The sequence below is a fragment of the Rattus norvegicus genome, chromosome 14 (genome assembly GCF_021556685.1).
Source record: "Rattus norvegicus strain SHRSP/BbbUtx chromosome 14, alternate assembly SHRSP_T2T, whole genome shotgun sequence".
Classification (NCBI taxonomy): Eukaryota; Metazoa; Chordata; class Mammalia; order Rodentia; family Muridae; genus Rattus; species Rattus norvegicus.
The window spans coordinates 2409389-2433656 of NC_141547.1; the positions used below are offsets into that span (position 1 = coordinate 2409389).

At 47.9% G+C, this 24268-nt stretch overlaps 1 protein-coding gene across 1 annotated transcript in view; it reads left to right on the forward strand.

Moving 5' to 3' along the window:
- Tgfbr3 (transforming growth factor beta receptor 3) overlaps positions 1–24268 on the forward strand; it is a 173324-nt gene that overhangs the window by 45748 nt on the left and 103308 nt on the right. Inside the window, exon 3 of the mRNA NM_017256.1 lies at positions 20393–20577. Coding sequence (NP_058952.1) covers positions 20393–20577 — 185 coding nt within the window. The remainder of the gene's footprint in view (positions 1–20392; positions 20578–24268) is intronic.

A 24268-nucleotide genomic window follows, 5' to 3' on the forward strand; every position in this document is an offset into this window, starting at 1 on the left:
GCTGCAGTTAGAGATGGTTGTGAGCCATCTGGCAAAGGTGATGAGAAGTAACCTGGACCCAGGTCCTCTGGAAGAGGAGCAAAGTGCTCTTAACCTCTGAGCCTCTCTCCAGCCCCGGTTGTGTCCTTCGGTAAACTGTGGAGCTGCATTTGAATGTGCAGCCCTGTTAGGAACAGCTGGGCTCTGGGATTATCCTCCCTGAGTTCTTCCTTTTAGGGCAGACTACTAAGAACTCCTGGTTGTTTGGCCTTCCCTATAGGAAGGCTGAGCTACTGATGTCTTCGAGCCCACTGTGAAACTTAGAGCTTTCTTTGAACCTGTGTTCTGGGTGCTTCTTCATCCTCAGGATTCATAATTCCATAGGCCTTGTCTTCGCTTTGACAGAACCAGAGCCAGTGCCTGGTCTTCCGATGCCCCATTGTAGAAATACCATGTCTCATCTCTGAGAGTCTGTTTGGGTGCAGCCCAGATGTCCTCATGGAAGAGAACTGGGTGGCCAAGTGGCTTAACATTGGGGTTTGTCGGGGGTTGGGGATTTAGCTCACTGGTAGAGCGCTTGCCTAGCATGCGCAAGGTCCTGGGTTCGGTCCCCAGCTCCAAAAAAAAAAAAAAAAAAAAAAAAAAAGAAAAGAAAAGAAAAAAAAGACATTGGCGTTTGTCAACAGAGCACACGTCAGGATCATGAACCAGAGAGAGGGTAGCCTTGGCCTCAGCTGCTCATTCTGCCCTGTAGACAACAAGGAACTGAGGGAGAAAGGAGGAGAGAGCCTGGAGGTGGGCTGTGCTGTCGGCTGCAGGGACAGTGATGGGAACTGGCTTAAATCAGAATTCCTTCTCAGAACAATTCAGGTCAACCTTTGCCCATTTCCCACAGGCTGTCAGCCTGGGGCCAGGCCAGCTGTTGTGGGACCAGAGCACTGTCTCAGAAGGTAACTCACCCTCGAGGCCAGTGCAGTTCCTGTGGTAGTTGTTGTTTGCTCCCAACAGTCCACTGTGTGGTCTCCCATTGATCAAGTAAACCAAGGCAGCTTCACTTCTCTTTTAACCAAGGGCGACTTCAATTAAAGCACAACCTCAGGTGTCCTGCTGATTTCCACGGTCACAGCACTGAGGCTGAGCCTGAGCCTACACACGAGGCAGTGAATTCAGCTCCTCCTGGCAGATTCTCTTCCCTTCAGCTCGCTAATGAGACCAAGATAGTGATGGAGGTGGGGAGGTCGGTTGGTTATGTTTGGGAATTCATCATGTGGGGTGATGGTGGGTACTGGCAAACCCAGTGGCTTACTCATTTAGTCTGCGTATGTGCCCACCTATGCATGCATGTTCGTGTGTGCGGGTGCACTACTCCATGTGTGCACACGTGCCGACGCCAGTCAGAGGATAACCTGCGTGTTATGTCTCAGATGCTTTGTACCTTTTGTCTGAGACAGGGTCTCTCATTGACCTGGGACTTTACCGACTTAGGTCAACGGGCCAGCTAGTCTCACCTGTCTCTGCCCCATCGTAGCAGTGATGGGATTGTGAGGGGTCTTTCTCCACCACGCCTGAGTTCTTCACCTGGATTCTGGGGATCCGAACTCTGGACCTCATGAGTGCAAAGCAAGCACTTTATCAACTGAGCCATCTCCCACCCCGCCCCCCGCTCGAATCTAGTGCTTCGTAGATTCTTCTAGGGTCTGAAATGAATCCTGTAACTGCCGGAGTCCCAGGTGATGTTGGGTTAGGGGTGAGAGAGAGGCTTAATCAAGGGTGCCCTGGCTCGTGCTGTCAGATTCCCTAGGGAGGTTCAAGCTAGCAGCAAGATGCCGTTCTGGACAGTACAGTCAATGGCCTCTCTGGAATCTGTCAGCCAGTAGGCATGTTAATAACAAGTCAGTTGGAGGGAAGCCTGAAGTGGCCATAGCTACCTTGCCTCCCGAATGTGGGTCAGAGAAACTGAATAGAGACTTCAGTGAGCAGGGAGTGCTAGCACCTTTACCCAAACAGGCTGCTGTTCAGATTTTTGATGACATACGCTGTTATTGTTGTAAATAAGGTTAACTGAAAATGGGCCCCTGGGAGAGTTAAGGCTTTGCTCTGTTCTCTGCCACAGACTCTGTCTCCATGTGTCCCTGGTCACTCTGTATCTATTAAGAGCCAGGAACATGTACAGACGTGTAGGAAGGGGAGGGTAACTGGGGTCCTCCTTTGTGTCTCCTCTTGTCCATTCTTGTCCCTATCCATCAAGGACAGGAAACAGCAGTCAGTTACTTTGCTAAGAGCGGTTTTTAGACAGGTTTGGAACAGGAAATGAAAACTATCGCAAAACAGGAGGCCCGGGGACAACTGTTAGAATCTTCTTAGTCCTGTTTCCTGGGGACCCTCCCCCAGTTACCACTGATAATGGTGGTTTGGTTTTTTTTTTTTTATGTTTAACTAGCTTGTAGGTGACACAGGCTGAGAATGGAAGCCAGGACCGTTCCATGCAGTAAGTTGCCAGTCTGGGTGTGTCCGTCCTGGTTATGGCTCTGGTTCCTGTGATCTGAAGCCCCAAATGCTGTGTTCCTAGCCCTGCACGTCACACCTCCAAGCCCTCCCCCCCACTAGGGACCTTCCTCTATGGCTGTGTGAGGTACAGTGGGGGGGTGGGGGGAGTCAGAATCTTTGCTTTGGTAAGGCATAGCATTTACCTGAACACATTAGTGAACCAGTGCTCTCCAGTTTTAATGGCAAAACTACTTTCTCCTTAATTCTGCTTCTTAACGTGTTTTGAGTCAAACGCAGCACAGATCAATGGACAGGTTTCCCCCGGCTGTGATAAACACTGCTGTATTTTGAACATCTCAAATATTCGGATACCTTCTGTACTCCCTGCAAAGCACAGGCAAACACCATTATGCACGAGAGAGCGAAGCCCCTGCATTCTGTTTGTGTGTATAGCTCTTTAGCTCAGGGTAGCCTGGGCTTTGTGGCAATCCTCCTGCATCAGCCTCCCAAGTGACGGGACTGAAGGTCTTGGACATCATGCCCGGCCTAACTAAGACCGAGGCTCCTCTGCAGGATCTCAGACCAGAGAGGGTGGGGGGAGTTGGGCCACTGTATGATAGGAGGATGCCATTCGAGGAGAGGGGATGGAGTTCTGCCTCCTGGAGGGGTATTGGAGTGAAACAAGACAACCAGGGCAGAAACTAATCAAACAGCATATTAGCCTTGGTCTGAATTTCTTGTAGCATAAAGGAGAGAGTGCCTGTGTTTTAGTTTTTTTTAAGACTATATATATATACATATATATATATATATATATATATACACACACACACACACACATACACACTGTAGCTGTCTTCATACACACCAGAAGAGGGCACCAGATCCCATTACAGATGGTTGTGAGCTACCATGTTGTTGCTGGGATTTGAACTCAGGACCTCTGGAAGAGCAGTCAGTGCTCTTAGCCACTGAGCCATTTCTCCAGCCTGTTTTAGTTTTGAATTATGCAAATAGTATGAAAAAACATGTACATGGCAAGGGTTAAATATCAAGATGGGCTCAGTTAGTGGAGTGCACTTTAAGCACACGTGAAACCCTGGGTTCAGCACCATTGAATAATAGGGCATTGTAGCCTGTATTTCCACCACCTGGGGGGTGGAGGCAGGGGTTAAAGGTCATCTTTAGCTTCATAGTAAATATCAGGCCTGGGGTCACATGAGATCCTGTCTCAAACACACACACACACACACACACACACACACACACACACACACACACACGTACAGGCGATGTGGAAGGTCATAGAGCAAAGTCAGACTTCTTCCTTTCCCAGGTTATCTCTGGCGAGAGTGGCCATCATCTTAGGATAACACTATTTACAGCCGATCATTTATTCAATCCCTGTTCAGCAGCACTCCTCCATGTCAAGAGGCCTGTGTCCATAGCATGTAACTTTAGTAAAGTAATTTCTCATCATATGAGAAGCTACCAGAAGTGTTTGAAAAAGAAAGCTAGGAAAACCTATGGGATAAAATGCAAACAACTGCCCAAGGTAAGGCCTTTCGTCACTAATAGGATACATGATGTTCAAATGAACACGTCAAAGGGCAGCGGGCATGGCTCAGTAATTACCCAGCATGTGCAAAGTCCCAGGTTCAATCCCGAGCATTGTGAGAGACAGGGTGGAGCCTGCCAGTTCAATATAGTTAACAGCTGTGTGGCCAAACGCGCAGGGCTGCGATATTTATACCCAAGTGAAAGACCCAAGCGAGCCAGCGTTTGCATTAGACTTCGAGAAGGCGCATGCAGTAAACGTCCCACTAGTGTGCACATAATGGCACCCTGCTGGTTGCTTCAACCTCATTTTTCCTGGCCACCTCTGTAAAGAAGCATGGCATGCATCAGCGTCACGTAAGACCCGCGGTGAACATACTCAGTTGACCCACACCTCTCTGAGTAGCATAGAGGCCCTGGGGAAGAGGTCTATGGGGAATCTGAAATACTGATTTCCAGCCATGACTATGCGGAATGAAACTAGAAAACAAGGAGGCATGTGCAGAGCAAAAAAGACTGGAAGGCGCAGGAAAGATGGCTCAGCAGATAAAGCGCCCCACCGCTGTGCGAGCTTAGCTACCCGAGTTTGACTCTAGATCCACAAGAGATGTCAGAGGAGCACCAGAGCCATAGCGTCCCTTGATTGCCACCTGCGCATGTGCGCGCGCGCGCGCGCGCACACACACACACACACACACACGCACACACACGCACACACACACACACATGCAGTAGTGAGAGATAAGAGATAGGTGAGGATGAGGCTCTGTAGGAAAGCACATGCTGTGCAAATGTGAGGATTGGAGTTCAGGTCTCCAGCGCCTCGGGAGATGCCAGGTAGGTGTGGTAGTCTCAGGAGGTAGAGATAGGGCCCTTGTAGCAAGAGGCTGGCTGGAGTAGTTGAATCAGAGAGCTCTGGGTTCAACAGATAAGGTGAGAGCCACTGGGGAAGGCAGCTGACATCAGCCGCTGGTGTCCACATCCATGCTCATATTCATACGTGTGCATGCACACTCACACACATGTGACAACGGAGGAACTGCACATCCTGGCAAATAGAGAGGAAGAGGCAGGAGGATTCCTGCAAGTTTGAGGCCAGCCTTTCATTTCTCTGATACTCATTTTCTTACCTGCAAAAACAAACAAACAAACAAACAAACAAAAACCCCAACAACAGCAAACTACAGGATAAGAATCCTAGCAGAGAGCTTCCTGATGTCTACCTCTGGCGAAGGCTAAAATCCCTTTTTATTTCCAAACACTAAGGCGTGTGCCTGCTGGCAATCTGCAGGCGTGGATCACAGCATAATATCCTCTTTCTCTGGCCAGGATTCTTATCTTCCCCTTCTAGAGCCCCCAGCACAAGGAAGTCATTTGCTACAATAAGGACTTGTGGACACATTCATTCAGTCAGGAGAAACCTGACTGATGTGTCCAGCCTTTTCTATGATGGTGCTGGAATAGGAGTTCGCATACCACAGTTCGTTAGTGATGAGCTCATGGCCGTCACTGGTGGGTGTATATTTACAGTGAGGGCCCGAGAGGGATCTAAGAACACAGCAGCTCACATCCCCTGGTTATCAGTACCATCCTCATGGCTGAGCTGGGGCCCTCATCCCAGAAAACATACTTCCTTTAGTGTTGGAAATAATCTGTATTTATTTTGACCTTCAGAGGACTCGTGGCCTTGCTGGAGGACGTGAGCCAAAATTTATGCTGGCAAGGCCAGGGCTGTCGGAGGCTTGTCTCCACAGGGACTGCATAGGGCGGTTAGAGGCAGTAGAAGGAAGGTGGCTGAGGTCAAACAGGCATTCTTGAACTTTCCAGCCTGAAAATTAAAGGGGTATTTAAGAAAGGCAGTGTTTGCAGCCACTCTCTCTGTCTCTGTGCTTGTGTCTCTCTGCCTCTGTGTCTCTCCATCTCTGTCTCTTTGTGTGTCTGTGAATATCCATCTCTGTCTCCCTCTGTGTCTATTTCTCTCCATCTCTGTCTGTCTCTCTATCCTGTCTCTCTCTGTGTCTGTGTCTCTCCATCTCTGTTTCCCTCTATGTCTGTCTCTGAGCCTCTGTCTGTGTCTTTGTCTCTCCATCTCTGTCTCTCTGTGCCTCTGTGTCTCTTCATCTGTCTTTCACTGTGAGTCTGTCTCTGTGTCTCTGTGTCTCTATGTCTTTCTTATCTGTCTTTCTGTCTGTTTTTCCATCTCTGAGTCTCTGTCTGCCATTCTGTCCCTGTCTCTCTCTTGCCCCTCCCTCCCCACCCCAGAGTTCCTGTTTGTCTGCCTTTGCCAAGGTTAGAGTGTTCTTTGTAGGCTGACCTTGGTAGGAAGAGGACATCGAATCTCATTTGTGACTCTGCTTTAATGCCTGTAATTCTCTAAAGTTTGTCAAATGCAGATCCTGGCAGACGGATCACATGACTTTTGAGCAGAATGTTTTTCTGGATCCCTCGGTTGTAAAACTATTGTTAGCTGAGGGTGCAGCTTAAGCTAGTCTTTGTCTAGCACTTGTGCAGTCTTGGGGTCCAGGTGGGGAGATAGTTTAGTTCATCGAGTGCTTGCTTCGGAAGCACGAGTCCTCAAGTTCAGTTCCCAGAGTCCGTGTGAAAAGTCAGGCATGATGGTGGATGCTTGTAACCCTTCCCCCAAGCTGGGGAGACAGAGACTCCTGAGCCGGGGAGTAGATTCCTGGGGCTCACTGGCTGCAGCCTAGTCTGAGACACTCTGCCTCAAAAAAACAAAACAACAACAACAACAATAAACAAAACAAAACAAAAAAAAACAAAGCAAAACAAACCAATATCAACAAAACCCCCATACAAGGTGAATGGCTCCTGAGGAATGATATCCAAGTTTGACCTCTTGTCTCTCTTTTCATGCACACATATATGCATACATCACACACACACACACACACACACACACACACACACACACACACACACATTCCTCAGGTCTGATCCCCAACATGGGCATAATATAAATAAATAAATAAATAAGCCCTTATAAAAATACTGTCAGACCATTAGGTGGCTGGAGGTGACTGTCGCAGCTCAGCTGGAACCGTGCCCAGAGCAGGAGGCAGAAGGAAAAGTATGTTCTTATTGCAAAGCAAATGCGCTAGCTAGAGGCTGCGTGGTGACTCTGAGAATCTTTAGCCGGAGCAGTTGTTTCTCACGACGCAGAACCACAGTTTGACTCTGTTATGTGTCTAGCTGGACAGACAGACGGTGGACGCTCGGGCTCTAGGCAAATCACACATGGGAACAGTAAGACCTTTGCTTTAGTAAGAACATCCACTATGTGAGAGCAAGTGAAAATGGTGATTTCGTAGGCAAGCTCTCAGTTTAATTCGGGGGTGGGGGTAAGCACTTTATATCACACTGACATAAAGAATATGGGTAATAATGGTGTTCTTTCATGGTTCATACTGGTTCAATACCCAGTACAACCAAGAAGGAAAAATAATGTAAACAAACAAAGAAACATACAAACAATAAAACAACTAAGGATGATCATCTAATCTGGGGTGATCCTGGAAGGACTCTGACGCTGTGTACCAGCCACCGTGGCTGTCTGTGATTGCCTGTGTGTTTTCTTAGGTACACAAGGATAGGTATAAAAGAATACAGCATGTGGTGTATGTTCAGCCCAACTTTATGCCCAGTGCAGGTGAGAGGGCAGGATGGTAAGAGTCTGCAGGCGAGGGCTAGGGAGGTGATCCAAGGAAGTCAGCCGTCACTCAGAGGCAGGATGGGATCCCTGGGGCAAGCTGGCTGTGGGATTAGCTGTGGTGGTGAGCTCTGGCCTCCATCTCGAGATCCCGCCTCAGTGAACACCGTGTATAACAATCAAGGAAGACTTCTGTGTCAACCTTGGGCCTCCATGTTCATGTGTATGTGTGCACATGTGTGCCCCACACGTATGAACACACATACAGTATGCATGCTGGCACACAGAGGAAGAAAAGTTTGCAGGACTGGTAAGTTTAAGGAAAATAACAGAGAGAGAGAGAGAGAGAGAGAGAGAGGTGTTTTGATAATCTTTGTTAAATATTTTTTCAAAGACTGGCCTCAGATTTAAAGCATTATGCAGATGTAGTCTTTGGCCTCCAGTGGTCTTCTGATAGGAACTCAGCCTGGAGCTGAACTGGGACGCAGGCTGTTTTCTCTTCGGTTTAATTACTAAATGTGCAGTCTGCAGCTTTGTTATTTCTCTTCTTGCCCCTTCTGTTGCTTTCTTCATGGGTCACTGTTTGTTCTGGAATGCCGGACACCCGCTTTTAGAATTAGGGTTTGTGTGCCTCGGTCTTAACCAGGAATGGGGAAAAATATGATCCGATGTTTTCATCTACAGGTTTGAGTAGACTCAGGATGTGCTTAGGATTCCAACCTGTAAAGTCCGAGGGCTCACGGCTAAGCAATCATACCCCAGCCTAGCTCTCCCAGGCTCCAGTATGGAGGCTGCCCCACCACGCCTTCATTGGCATCTTCCCTACTGTGTGTAAGAGGGATTTTTCTTTGCTTGCTGGCATTGGGTTATATGCCATTAAAATCTAAATTGTTTCCTGTTGTTTGTTTGTCTGTCCAGTGCTGGCATTCATACAGGTTGGACAGTCCCAAAGTTCAGATTTCTTCTTTGGCAAGTCATTAAGCTCTTACAGATGTCTCCCACCTAAATTTATAGAATTCTTTTGATGCCTGGTGCTTTCATTCACTTAGGTAAGACAGGTAACATTTGCTCCAGGTGAACCCCAGGTAAAGGTCAGAGAACCAGGTCAGGGAGGTTGGAAGTGGCAGGGCTAAGCTGGAGTCTTCCGACTCCCAAGATCAGGGTTTCCTGTCTGTTCTCACTGTATGTTGTGGGCTTTTCTTTTGGAGGGCAGGTAGGATAGAAGGAGAAATGAGATACTTTTCTACTGAATTTCCATATGTTGGTAATATATTTTCGTTTGTGTAGAACTTTCCAGTTTAGTTCTGAAAAACTTGTAAGTCCACAATCTTGATAGTCTTTATTACCTCTCTTGGGTAGCACAGACAAGTGTAGTCCCTATAATGCAGGCCTGGGGGTGTCTTCAGTTTTTAGAGTACTGGCCTAGTACACACTAAGTCCTGGGTTTTATCCCCAGCACCGCACGGTTGTGTCTCTCAGCTTGTCATAGGCCGTGGGTTCAAAACCACCTGCCTTTAATTTGTTAATAGCATAGTAGAAGTTCTTAGGGCTGGCCGTGCTGGTGATGAACTCGGTAAGAACCTGCTTTGGGGTGGAGGAGGGGTGGAAGGTAGAAGGCTGTGCTGTAGATCAAGTCCCGATACCGCTTGCTTCTCTGTGCCTATTTCAGAGGCTGACTAGTCTGATATAATGTATCACATGGAAAGAGAAACAATTCTGTCTCTCACTTATTGTCTTCAATATTCTAAAGCTTTGTTGTGACTCACTTGGGCTGCACAGTTATAGAAGAGAAGCCCTTTGCAGGAGGAGAGCTGGCTCAGCAGTTCAGAGCACTTACTGCCCTCGAAGAGGACTTGGGTTCAGCTCCTAGCACCTACAAACCCCCTATAACTTCAGTTCCAGGAATTTTGACGCCCCCTCTGGCCTCTGTGGGTACTGCATGCATGTGCTGCACACAACACATAAAGACATACATACATATAATGAAAAAGTTTAAAGACTGCATGAAATAATCTGGAGAATTATGTCTTTGAAGCACTTACGTATTAATTTTCTCTAAACATTGAGGTTGAGAGGGTAAAATGTAAGGAGTTAAAAAAAGCAGAGTTATTTTTTCCCTTTTTGCTCAAACATGTAGTTTTACCATAAACTACTGAAAGTTTTCCCGATTTGGCTTGATCTTAAAAAAAATCTACACTTCCATCTATTGTTTCCATGTGACTTCCTGTGCCTTTTATAGTAGAGAAGATTGAAATCTAGGATAAATTATGAGTTATCTTCGGAGGCAGAGAGATTCTTTATCAAATCAGAAAGGAGCTTGAAAAGTTAACCTATGTGTGTAGGTGTGCACGATGCCTGTCTTTATGCAATGGTTTGCAGAGTGAGGTCAGACCCCTACTCTTCTCCTGGGAATACTTGCTGACCCACATTGTGTTTGTTAAATGTTACAATGTAACTGCACCAGAGAAGGGTTTTCTGAATGACAACATTCTGTGTTGTCTTGGTGAAATGGCACTTTGTAGCCTGTAACCCTTCCTGGACTGCATCACTCATGGTGATCATTTGTATAGAAAAGGGACTATTGGCTGAGGGTCTCTGATGCTGTCTTTTTGCCCTGATTTGAGTGAAGGCAGGAAGGAGTAGTGAATCCAGATTCCTTGGAGGAGCCACAGAGGAATGACTCATACCTGGTGCTAGAATTGCAGTTAATCTGCATGTCAGTCACTTCTGCAGCTGTGATAAAATACACACAAATCGACTTGAGCAAGGACCGGCTATTATAGCTCACTGTTCAGGGCACAGTGCATGGAGGTGGGAAAATCGAGGCAGCAGGGGCTCCGGGCCAGCTGCTCACACTGCATTTGGAGTCCAGAAGCAGAGGAGAGATGGACGCTGGTGCTTAGCTCACTCTGTCCTTCGTATTCAGTTCAGAATTCCACAGAATGGTGGCATCCACAGTCAGGGTGGGCCTTCCCCACCAGTTAGCCCGATGTAGAATCTCCCTCACAGACATGCCTGGAGGTTTGTCTCCTGGGTAGCTCTAAATCAAGTCAAGTGATTTGGGGGAGAAAACCATGAGAAACTGGGGGTAGGGCACCCACAGGTACTTATCAAACCCACTTATCCATTAGGATTTTTTTGCTTTGATTTGTTCCTTGTTTTTTGTTTTTCCTCTTAGGGTTTCTAAAATGCTTGAAGGTCTCCAAGCAGTAGAAGCTTGAATGGGATTTTAGTAGAGCCTTGATGTGAACAAGGCTACAGTTCACCTTACTGTACTATTGTTACTCTCTTTGACTTTTTATTCAAAATAGGCAAGTGTGGGCTAGGGGTTCTTACTATTATATAATACTATTTTTACTGTGTCAGTTTTAATGATATTCCTTGCATCCTGAAAGAACCCACAGTGCTTTAGTGAGTTCCAAGGAAAACAGAGGACAAAAATCCCCATGGGCCATTGTGTAAAAGGGGCAGGGAGCGACCATCCAGCCCTTGCTAGGGTGGGTTGACTTAGGATTGAATGCAAGTAAAACAGGAAAGCGATGAGCCTGAGGGGCCCTTATCCAGAGTTAGAAAGCCCTTCAGACGTATGCAGAGTGCAGGCAGAACTAGTAAGTGTATAAGGGGGGCCATTGTGGTGGAGATGCGAGTGGAATTGTCAGGGCTGACTGGATGACTGAGAGACTAAACGCTGTGAAAGCCTGGTGCCTATGACCGATTTCTGGAACTCACGGTAGAAGGACAGTACCAACAGTGAAATGTGCATACGTACGTGCTTGCACACACACACACACACACACACACACACACACACACACACACACAAATAAATAAATAAAAATGACAAAACAAAGGATGGAGAGATGGATCTGTGGTTAACAGGACCTGCATTTGGTTCTCAGTCCCCCATGGTGGCTCACAACTGCCTATAACTTCAGTTTTGGGGAACCTGGCACCCTCTACTGGCCTACGTGGGTACTGCACAATGTGGTACACATGCAGACTCACACACATAAGACAAAAGTAAATAAATATTTTTTTTTAAAAACCCTAAAATAGCATGCCAAACCTTAATGAGTTTAATTAGTGTTTATAATGGTAACCTTAAATGAGTTCAGGAAAAAAATACAATAAGTCATTTTTGGGATGCTCAAAATATTTAAGATGGCCAGAAAGCAATTAGGCATTAGTACGTGTTGGGTAATTTTCCATCTGAAAACACGACCGCAGTCGCTTTGGTAAAGTTCAGTTTGGCGGGGATTTGCTAATGTGGAGCATCTCAGTAAGCAGTGATGTCATCGTATGGTGGGCAGTACTTCAGAGAAGGAATCAGTCAAATAAATAGATACTACCTTGGTCTCCTTTTCTGTTCAGACCTTGTGAACAACAGCTCTTTTGTTGTGGGATTTGGTGTGCAAAGCTTTTTTTTTGTTCTCAGGTTGGACCGTCCGAAAGTCTGCATGTGAGAAAATGTGTGTTCCTGCTGGCAGAGTGAGTGGCTCCCCTCCTTCACTCAGGAGGAAGGGAGAGAAGCTGCTTGGTCCAGAGTGGAAAAACACTGAGGAACCCCCCCCTCCCCAAATAACACCCATGGATTTAGAAAAACAGAAATCGCTTTGACTAATGTGACACACTTAAAAACAAACCCAGAGGCTCAGCTCCAGCGTTGATGCAGAAAAGCAACCCAACCGGTCTTGAAAAGGTGCCTTGTGTTAGGTGGGCACCACCGCACAGCTCGTCGCCCACCGTGTGCAGTCACCATGGGCACGCTCAGCAGCTGCCTTGTGGGACAGGTATCCCATTGACCTCGTGTTTAAGTTCGGGGGAAAGATTTTTATCAAACCACAGGACAGCAATTCCTGTAGAACGATGCTTGAAGCCACGCCTCCTCTGCAGAGTGACTATGGGGGTGGGGGGGTTCTCTTAAGTTCAAACCTAGGGGAAGTATTTTCCTGGCCTAAGAGCGTTATTTGTTTCCTCTTGACAGGGACCGTGCAATGGTCATATTTTCAGGCAATCTTAGTTAATGGTTCTTTGCTGGGCCTGACTTCTTTAGATGGGTTTTTAAAATAAGATTTCTATTTTGCCAGCGTGACTTTGAATTGATTGCAGCTGATGTGGGCTTTTTTGGGTATTTGTTCTTGTTGTTGTTGCTATGAGTTCTTTAATTTCTTTTGGAGAAATAAGTATGAATAAGAATATATATTCTTATTATATTATTCTTATTATATTTTATATTTATATTATATTATATATTATCCATATATATATATATGTGTGTGTATATATATATATATATATATATATATATATATATATATATATATATGAGATCAGGAATTTTCTAGGAATGAAACTTAAAGCCCCATTTAGACTAGAATTGATACATGACCTTTGGGGTTCTTGGGCTAAAGCAATGTGGATGAAAAACAGAAAGGTTTGGAAGGGGTTCTGGAGCAGTTATAACTGTGAAACGCCATAGGGATTCTTACCTTAGAGGCTTGACTACACATTCCGAAAGGCCACCGAGAGAACATTTTTCAATTGGGGGAAACACTTTTCATTCATTGATTTCTCCTTCCCCGGGCAAAATTACACCTGTAATACTTCTTGAAATTTGAAAAGTGGTTTTACAGAGGGGGCCTCACTTTAGCCGTGGGTCAAGCCTGGAAGGGGTAAGAGACTGTGGGAAGCCTTTCAGGACATGGCTGGAGGCTGGAGACTGGAGCCCTTGGCAGAGCACTTGCCCAGGGTTCGACCCCTAGTAGAGCGCAAACATTAGGCAGCTCCGACCCCCACCCCAGAGTTGGACTTGGTGCCAACTCCCAGGGGACCCAGCACCTCCCACTTCCCTATCGCAGGGCTTCCCTTACAAACATATTTTCTGCTCCACCATGATGCTGCACCCCTAAAGCCCTGGGGGCTCCTCTTGGTGTTAGCCAGTGTGGAACATAGCCTCTCTGTTCCCTAGTCTCTGAGGACTCCTCTTTGTCCCTTATAAGGAGTAGACTCTTGCTCAGGTAGAAGGGCCACAGTGCCTTTCCAGCTTGGCACTTTACCAACCCTGAGAACGTAGGCTCCCAGTGAAGCTCTGCCCTTGGTTTCCTTTTGAACATTTCAAAGCACAGTTTGAACTCAGGAAATTCTTCAACATGGTTGCACCCGCTATTTCAACACAACAGTATACAAATATGCACTGGCTTCCAGCCAAACAAACTGACATTTGACTTCTTGGAAGAGGGTTGGTATTGTCAAGAGGAAGGCTTGGATTCTGATATTCACGTGGACGGTGCAAGGCACCCTGATAAGCTGAGCCTGAAGATGTGGGCTCTCTTCCATCGAGAACTCCGTATTTCAGGCACAAGACTTTTTTCCCCTATCCCAATAAACTTGGGATTCGAATTAAGTCTTATTGTTGAAAACCCAAGTGGGAACTGTGGTCTGAGGGCCCCTTCAAGAGTTTAATGGCCATACATTCCCCGACTCTATCCCCAGGGACCTTAGAGCCCATGAATAGTAATTTAAGATGGCACTAGTATTAGCTCAGGCTGTGTACTGGCCAGAGGCTCTGGAGCCCAGGGCCTTCCAGGTGTTTCTTCTCTTTGAGCTTTGTTCCTACATCATATCCTGGTGTTTGTGAAATTCCTTCTCCCAGAGCTCAATAAGAGCCAGGCTGTGCTGCTGGCTGAGAAAACATCCCCGGCCCCCCTTTGTTGATGATTCCAGCATCCCCCTATGCGGAGTGGGTTTTTTTTTTTTTTTTTTTTTTTTGCTCAGGGATAGAATAGGCCCTACAGTGCCCAAGTCCCACAGTCTGTGGGAGTTTGTCCCTCTCCACAGTTGACGGCATTGCAGAATTCCCTGTGGCACAGTAACACGAACCCTTATTAGCCAATGGTGTCGCCGCCATAAAAACCTCCCCGCTGCAGTGTCCTGGTCCCAGGCTATAATGTTACTTCTTAATTCCCACCGCATCTTTACCACTTTTACTGCAGCCGAACACACGTTTCTCATTAGTGCCCTGGGTGATACGGGGAATCAGAATACTGGGAATCGTGTGGAATCGGCACCAGATGTTTGCGTCAGCTTTCTAGATGGAAGACGTTTGAAGCTCACATTGAGCAGATGTGAAAACACCTTCCTGTGCCTCCAAACAACGTCCCTCCCTCCATATTTGACTCGAGTGACATTATGTGAGGAGTGACGGCAATGGTTTCTTTGGGGGGGGGTAGATTAAACGTAGCGTGTGCAGCGAATACAAATCTGTTCCCAAAGGTTTCGTCTGCATCCTGCCAAGGCTGCGCGCTGGCCCACAGCCAGCACGGACGTTCTGTAACCCAGGTGGGAATGCTGGGCGAGTCTACTTGGTTTTTTTCTCCATAAAGTAGAACTGGGAATTTAGATAGTGATGCTATGCACAGTTTCCCACATGTCCAGATAATCAGTCATTAATTGAATAGACCGAACAGAGATTTGGTCAGTGAGACAGGAACCAGTGGCCTTCCTCAGCGAGGGCATGGAGTCTTTTAAGTTGGCATTCAGCAGTTCAGTCCTTACTGATTTTTATCATGCTGTCCTATCAGATGTGAATGAATGCTTGTGTGTCTGTCTGCAGAGTCCTCCGTGAAGACCTGTAAAGTCCAAAGCAGAAGTAGGTGTTGTGCTGTTATGGGAGAGGCCGGGAATTCTCGGTCCCTTGCTATTGGCTGGTGCAGTGTGACTTTTGGTCAGTAAAGAATCCTTCTGTGACCCGGTTTCCACCACTCTCAAATCAGAGTTTCAGCTGCATCATCTCAGTTGAATTACAAGGATCAGAACCAACACACATAGGATGTGTGGCCCAGAGCTGGAGCATGCTAGCCTTCCCTAGGAGAGCTCGTTGTGGGGCCTGTTACACAGGGTGGCATCCCTGGGCACTGCGTGCCTCACAGTGTTGCTTTGGGGGAATGCTGCTCTGTGAGGGAGGCTGGTTTGGTGACAGCTTCCTCAGTATGGGTGTGGAAGGCACTGTGTGATGTGGAGGGCGATTCATGAAGCCAAGTCAACTTCAGGGCAGGAGCGAGGTCCGTTCAAGTAGGACACAACGTCTAATAAGGTTCACGGAGGCTGGAGCTCCTAAGAGCCAACAGAGAAGGATCAACTCAGATTATACCTGGAGACCACAGGAAATTTAGATATTTATCGGGGAGGGGCAGGAGGGATGACCTAGGGCAGAACATGTAGCAGATGGCCAGAATCAACAGGAATGGCCAGTTGAGAAAGCTCAAGTGTGGAATGGCCCCAGAGGGGGATCTCTGAGTGCACGATTGCCAAGGGCTTGGCATCTCGCAAAGGTTTAGTGATAGTGGAATAAATGCAATTTATAAGTGGGAGTAAACCCACTTATAAAAGTTTCTGTGAAAATCCTGACAAAGCGTCTGTAACATGGCTGTGGCTATGAAATGTTTGTTCCATGATTGATGGAAGTGGCCTGATTTCATGCTTGCCCACTTACCTATCTAAGGCAGACTTGCGTTGTAGAAAAGGCTGACCTAGGTCTTGCTGTGTATCCAAGGATAACCTTGAATTTCCGATCCCCCTGCCTCTGTCTCCTAACCCTGAGTGCAGGGGTTTCAGGCATGAGCTACCAAGCCTAATTTACGAAGGGTTTGAGGCTGAACCCAGAATTACTTATGTGCTAGGCAAGCGACCTACCAAGCCAGATAAATCCCCAGTCTTCCTCTAAAACAAAAGCAAAAAGCACAAAACCCAAAACAAAACAAAACGCAAACAAACAAACAAACAAAAAAACAACTAACCAACTGCAAAATGGCAGTACATATGTTGATGAAGGCAGAGAAAGCAACCTGTGTGCAGGGTGCCTCTCAAGGTGGTGAAGGAGCCTTTGCTCAGGCTCACTGGTCTCTGGGTTACAGAGACACGATTGCCCAGGAAGAGGACGACTCTAGGTTTCCAGCTGTGGGCACAAGAGAAGCGTCTAGTTTGTGAAGAAGCTCCCCAGCTCACAGAGCCAGTCAGGCAGGTTTCAGAGCGCGTTTTCCTGTATCTTTCTCTTTATGGCTAGAGGTGTTGCACCCAGTTAGCGTGCCTAGAAAAGAAACCGTCCCTGTACCCCTTGAGACACATGTGGTGGGGCCGGTGCAGTGACCCACACAAGATAGAGGCTTATCTGAATGTAGCGGGGAGACAGAGGACACACCCCCTTCCCTCCTGTAACCACACCCCTTGGAAGAATCTATGCGCGCAGCCATTGGTTACCTCGCAGAACTTGGTCACATGGCCTTGTGTAGCTGCAAATGGGGCTGAGGCAGTTGATGTGGGGAAGCTGATAGGTCTGATGTGGGGAAGCTGACAGGTCTGTGCCTCAGCCAGAAAGGCTAGAACACAGTAAGTGCGTGGTGCTACGAAGCCGAAGCCCGGCCAGGTCTGTGCGGGCTTTGTGAGCCTTGAGTGATTTGGGGCTTCACCTGGAGAGTGAGAGTTCAGAAAGTGCTTCTGAGGAAGGACACCGCCCCATTTATGGTTTTTGGAATCTTTATTTCCTTTTTATCCCCTCTCTGAGCTTTGGCTTCAGCCCCCGGTACATGCTGTGCTCCCACACTGCTCAGCTATGCCCCACGTTATTTCTCTATGGTGAATTCCTGGAGGAGAGTCTCTGGGTCAGAGGATAGGGCCTTTGCTCTCTCACCCACAGTTTGTGGTTCCTGGAGGTTGCCCTGACCTCACATATAAATTTTTTTATAGGCGTCCCCTCCCTCTTGACATTTAAAAAAAAATGAAATATTTCAACATAGGAAGATGTTGAAACTATGTTCGCTGCACATCCAAGTTCCACAGTTAGCATTCTACAATAGTTGCTTTATCAGATGCTATTTATCAGAGTAAGTTACAAAACTCGGGAGACTTCCCCACCGATGCCATGATGGTTTTTTTGTTTGTTTGGCTGCTTGGTTCCCACAGACTGTGGCTTCAGCTCAAGCTTGCTCCTCAGACTGCTGTCTACAGAGGGAGAAGGCCAGAGGCCTCCCGCGATCTGAGAATAGTCGTATGTGGGAGCTATCTTCCCTTTAAGATGCAGAGGACATCACCTCCTCATGCTGTACAGGACCCAGCATCACCCGGCAGACTGGGATTACGCACCATCTGCTGAAAATATTGTCACTGCTCCACAGCAGCCCAGGAGACACTGCCACATCCGGGCCTCGAGAGAGCCTTTAGATCCAGAACGCAGCGCTGAGTATGTTTAGACCTTAGACTGCAGAGGGACCTTAGTCATGGCAGCTGTCCCGAGGCTTGATCCATACACCGTTCGAGTCTTCCATTTGACTTTGGGCGGGAGCTGCACCCCAAGGGAAAGACGAGAGCAGGCTGCCCTTCCGGAAGCACCTGAGGAGTATTGGTGAGCTGGAGAGACAAGGCACGTTGAGCAGGTTGCAGGACCCTTGGGAGATGTGTTTGGGTCAAAGGACGGACCGAATTTCTGTTGTGTTTCATTTGTGATCGTTATAAATCATGGCAGGAGGTTCTGGAACCAACTTGGAGTTTCTAAGCACAGTAGCTATTCTGTATTCCCAGATAGCTGGTCTGTGTCCCCAGGATCAGGGGGAACAGTGTTTCTCTGAGACTCACCCACAGATTCGCACCCCGCCATTGTTGTCAGCCTCTCTCCCTTCAGGGCCCCCTGCCTTCTCAGAAAGCAGCAGGCACCGTCCAGCAACAGAGTGGCAGGGGGAATTTGAGAAGGCACATGCTTCATTTCAGACCGGATTCCTATTATCAACCTAGATAAGTTCTGTGAGTCCTGAAACAGACTTGGCCCAGCAGGCAAGGTACCTGTAAATGACAGAGCACTGGAGGACAGGAGTGGCCGAGGCCAGGACTACAGATGGAGTTTTGAGACGGGGCTGTAATTCTAAAGAGGTTGTTTGTTACTTAGAAGCCAGGAGGAACTCACCGGAATGCGGGAGGACTTTGATCTGGGCTCCCTTAGAAAAGCCTGCAGCTTAGTGGTACCCTGTGATCACATTCCTGGAGACTCCTTGGCATGAGGCGGGTGCATCTAATGTGCTCACTGGGACGTGTGAGGGTGAAGAGTTCTAGGGACCCTCCCCTCTGCCTCCTGACAGATACAGATTTAGTAGGAGAAATCGAATAGAGTAGGGATTCATTGCAAACGCGGAAAATTCAACAATGAGCCAAAAAACCAGAAACATCTGCTCCGCTTCTCTAGGCAGGGGGATTGCAGATGTGGAAAATCTGGGGGTTCGAAACGTTTTAGGGGAGCCCAGTGGTCTTAGAGAATAGGAACGGCAGAAGAGAGATGTGCAAAGGTTTGTCGGTGTGGAGTCCTGACTGGGACTGACATGGAAGGCAGGGAGTTCGAGGAAGTGTCCAACTGTGACGACACACTTACCCTGCCATGAGTCCAGCCAATACCCTGGAGTGGAACCAGAGGGAAGTCTCCTCTAGCTTCTGCTGAGGTCCGAATTCCTTTAGAAAGTTAAAGGTTTCAGCTAAAATACCAAGATGCCATGGTTTGGGGTGACAGCTCCAGAGCCCACTTCATGCCTCACTTCCTCTTTCCAGATACCTCTTTATCAATATGGGGTGAGGCCGAGGAGTGGAATTATAGCGTATATCCCCGTAGCTGCCCGTTGCTCATGAATTCTTATGACCAATCCCGGCAGGGAAGGGAGAAGGAGAGGGGAAAGGGAGGGAGGTGGGAAGACAGAGGGAGAGAGATGGGAAAGAGAAAGAGAGAGAGCTAGACAGACAGAGAGACGGGGAGACAGACTATATGAATATGAACCACCTCCAGGCCAGGTACCATATGGAGTTCTGAGAACGTGAGTATGAGACAATATGAAGATGTAGCTGTCAGGGAGTTTACACGTGACTGGCTGTAACAGGTGTACGCACCTGTAGTCCTGTGGTAAATGACGCAGGCCCACATTATGGGGAATGAAGATGTAGGGAACAGAGAAGCACCTCCTTCAGCCAGGGGGCCTTTATTGTGGGGGTGGGGGCTAGAGGTGAAGAGTTTGAGTGACGGAGGCTGGGAGGGTGGAGGCTTGATCAGGCAAGGCCTGGTTGTGTGCCCTGTTAAGGGGCTCCGGCTTTCCTGAGCAGCTCTCAGAGGTCAGAGAGTAATTGTGGGTAGGAGGGCGGGCATTTGCATGTGGAGCAACTGTGGAGTCGCCTTCTCCATTAGAAGAACTATCCTGCTGTAGAGATGGCTCAGAGAGCTTGAGGGGTGGGGCCTTCTTAATGGCTTGGGGGGCAGCTAGAAACAGGCGGAGAGGAATGGATGGGTTTAGACTTGAAAGCTGGGTCAGCTAGAGGAACAGAAAGAGAAGCAGGGGCCAAATATGAGCAGGGTTCTACGTTTCCTATTTTAGTTCTGCTCACACTTTGCCTCTTTGGGGAGGATTTTCCTGACCTCTGCCCTAAACTTTGCCACGCAGGTCCGGCTCCTTATACAATATTGTTTTTGTATAGTTGGTAAATTTGTTTTATTTTCCCTAATAAAGGAAAGCTCTTAAAAGGTATCTTGGACTATTCCGGGAGTGTGTATACCATTATAGACGTTTAATATTATCTGGGTATGGTATTATTTGGACTAAAGCCTTATCTGATGGGTTAGCAGTGTCATCCAAAGTTGCTCTACTCTTGCTGAACAACCCCCGCCTTCCGCTGTGTTCCCAGGTCCAGAGCCCAGCACCCGGTGTGAACTGTCACCAATCAACGCCTCTCACCCAGTCCAGGCCTTGATGGAGAGCTTCACCGTTCTGTCTGGCTGTGCCAGCAGAGGCACCACCGGGCTGCCAAGGGAGGTCCATGTCCTAAACCTCCGAAGTACAGATCAGGGACCAGGCCAGCGGCAGAGAGAGGTGAGTGTGGGCATTGCCCTCGGAGTCTCAGACATCAGAATAAGCTTCTGTGAGTGGATCCTTCTTTCCATGTTGGATTTTGGGAATCAGAACTCATGCTGTCAGCCTTGTGTAGAGAGCACTTCTTCCTGACCAACGCGTGGGCCCCCCTCCCCCCCTAAGATTTAAAACTGTCTTTTCACCTTTACACATCTCCTTTCTTTCCTCTTGCCTTGCTGTGTCATAAGAACTTACTGCTTCTGAAGAACGAATCAGGGAAACTTCTAGAACAAAGGTCAGTACCCTGAAGGTAGCTCCTTACTGAGTTGCAGCGTCCTGTCCAAGATGGCAGTCTTGGCGGTCATGGAGAAGTCTTGATGGAGAAGGTAATGGACCAAGCTCATGACTGGACTGGGCTCCACCATTGAAAATAAGTACGACGCTGCTCCAGGTCCCCCGTCACGGTCAGTTTACAGGTTAGGATGCAGGTGTGAGGACAGGAGTTTCAGAGGTAAACCACCCATTCCTCCCTGTGTCTCAGCAATGGCGTAGATGTGCATTAGTGGTCTCCTTGTAACCGTTAAGAGGCTGGATTTCTCCCACAAAATTACTCAGAGTTGTCTTCTTTCTGTTTTCTGTGTTTGTTTTGTGGTTTTGTTTTTGTTTTTTCTCTTTCTTTTCAGTTCGTGTCAGCAATATTATCGGGAGGGATCGTCGCTTTAAGGAAAAAGCATCTACAGTAATCCCCAATGCCGGGGGAGTTGGGAAAAAAATGACTGAAAAAAAAGGGGGGGTTTCTCTTGCTCAGAAAAGTGAATTCCCACACTCACCCGTGTATGTGGCACGGGCGTCCCCTTGCTTTTGGGGGTACACAGGGTAAGCACAAGCATGGAACCTCCACCAGGACAATTAGCTGACTTTAATCTGGTGAACGTGTGCAGCGTTGGCTCGTTTCAACGTCAGGGCATCGAACCCTTTCCCGAGCCATTGGAAATTATTGTCAGTCCTCTTGGTGGCCTGCCACTGTGGCTGCAACACATTCTTCAGGTCAGATTTCCTTATCCCCGTAATGTGTCTTTAATTCTCGACGTACGCGGGAGAGTTTGTGGTGGGAGGGAAAGGAGGAGGGGAGGAAATACAGCCCCTGCGAGGCACTGCTGACTCCAGCAATTCCTCCGCTCTGCAGTCATTCATTTTATATATGGTTCTCTCAGAGGGACCAGGGAGGAAAAGGAAAGGCCAAGCTGTTGCGGGAACACCAACAACAGAAAATTCTTAAGTCATGTTAAACACTCTTAAATCATGTGGTGCTGCCGCCGTGGACTCTGAGAATGGGATAGGACGAGACCGGCATAGCACAAGAAAAAGACTTCAGGGAGGGGCATCTCAGAACATGGCAGCACAGGGGTGTGTGGTTACCTGGGGGCTTCTTCGGGGTGGCCCCAACACCACGCTCCTTCTGTGTCTGTGTAACCAGTGTGTGTAAGCTCTCCGGCCAGTGATTTAAAGACATCTCTGCCAGTAGGCCTCCGAGGGAAACTGCATTATTGTCTTCCTTGGAGACCTTTAGGGATTAGATGCCGTTGTTCAAGGCTGCCTGCAAGCAGGATGCTAGAATTTTCGTCTTTGGATACCCTGTCTAGCTCTCCAGAGCTGTCCTGAAGCAGACCTTGGGGTCTTTTACATGTGTACGGGAGTATTGCAGACAGCTCCAGACAGAGGCGGGAGGGGTTCGTTGATTGGTAGGGTGGGTGTCTAAGTGTTAAACTCTGACCCCTCTTCATAGATGGCTGGAGACACACCCCAGTGATTGTGCTAACAGCTCTGAGATAGGTTATCCAGTCCACGAGGTAGCAGTTCCCCTCAGAAATGACAACTGAAGTATCTACCAAAAGGCCCAGTGCTGCTTAAAGCTTAGACATATCTTGAGTGGCCTACATCTGATGAATGCGTGTGGTATATCTATACATTGGAAAGTTGTCAGACAATTTAGAAGGCACAGTTACAGAAATATCCCACAGTGCGGGTGAAATTTAAAAGACTGTGCTAAGTAATTGGGATAGTTACACACCCATGCGTTGTACGGTCTTGTTTAAATGAGGACTGCAGAGTACGTACAGACAGGCAAAAGGTTAATCGAGCGTATGCTTAGGGCTAGATAGGAAAGAAGGAAGGAGGGGTTGACTACCCTGGGTAGTGGGGGCCTCAGGGATGGGGGATAAAAATATTCCAAAACGATGTTGTGATTCTTACACAGACCCGCAACCCCAATAAAACTGCTGAGTTATAATTTAAAAGTGATGGTACATGAACTGTATCTATTTTTTTTTAAGTCCTTTCTTTGACTTGGCAGTGTCTAGCTAGCTCGTAAAGTCAACTTTGGCCGATTCCACCCCCCATCTTTTTTTAGGAAGAAAACTGCTTCAATTTTTCAACCTAAACTCCCATTCTTTTTGTTACTCTCACTGGATGGCTCCGTTTTCGTGACTACGGCATCGCGTGGGCTATGCTAACTGTAATAGCAGACACGTTTGGGGGTATTCGTAGAAGGGCCAGAGTCAAAGACCTTGTAAAGTCTACACTAAACTCTTCCATGACGCCATTCATGAGGGAGTTGTGAAGCCAGCCCTGTTTGCCCTTAGCCTTAGGGATACCGGACCAGCACCAGAGCTGTTAGACCACCCCTGCTCTAACATTTGACCAAGCCCCTCCCTCCCAGGCGCCATAACCGAGCTCCATCTGAGGGGAAGTGTCCCACTTTCCTTGGCAGAAGAGGAGTCAAGAGTCTCTGCATACGGACACGGTCACTGGCAACCCTGGAGGACCTGAGGAAAGGGTTCTACCGGGGCTGGGGTACCGGGCTTGCTGCAGCCTGTCGGGACGTCCTGTCCCGTGGCATTGCTCTCCCACCCCCTCGCTGCTGGCATGAGACTGGGGAAGCTACGTCTAGAATTAGGGCTGTTTTCGTCTGAGACCATACATCTCATTTGTAATCACGGGTTTCGGGAAATAGCAGCCTGGGAAGTGAGCGGGAAACTGGACAAAGTGGAGAAGGGCAGAAGAGGCCCAAGGCCCTGAGATGGTAGCTTCATTATTTATTGAATATGTGTTATCACTTCCTTTGCTCTAATTAAAAATCATTGTCATCATCATTACATCATCATCGTCGTCATCATCTGTAAGTGGGGTGGGTGTGGGTGTGGGTGAGTGTGGTGGGTGTGGTGGGTGTGGGTGTGGGTGGGGGTTGGGGTGAGGGGTGAAGAGACATGTTCACAGAAGGCAAAGGATAACTGTGGGGTCTCTCCTTCCATCGTCACAAGGGCTCAGACGCTGGACTGCAAGCATTTCTGCCTGTAAGCCATCCTGCTGGCCCACATTAGCCTCTTTCATTGCTCCAGATTGTCTGCTCCCAGCTGCTCCTAGTACCTGTTGACTGGAGCAAACCCCCTGCTTGAGTCTGTTCTGTGAGTCCTGGGGTTCAGTGCCTCAGGGCACTGCCTGACTGAGAGAGGGTCACAGCACCCCACCCCATCCTCAGCTTGTTACAGAAGAGCACAGACATTGGGTGACTGTTTGCTTCCTGTCTATCATTCATTTCCCCCTGTGGTCTGTTTCCCGTGGTGGTATACCTTTCCTCTTCCCGTCTGCCTAGAGTCAGTGCCCCACTACACACACACAGGAGACACGGATGGGCACTTACAACTGTTCTGAG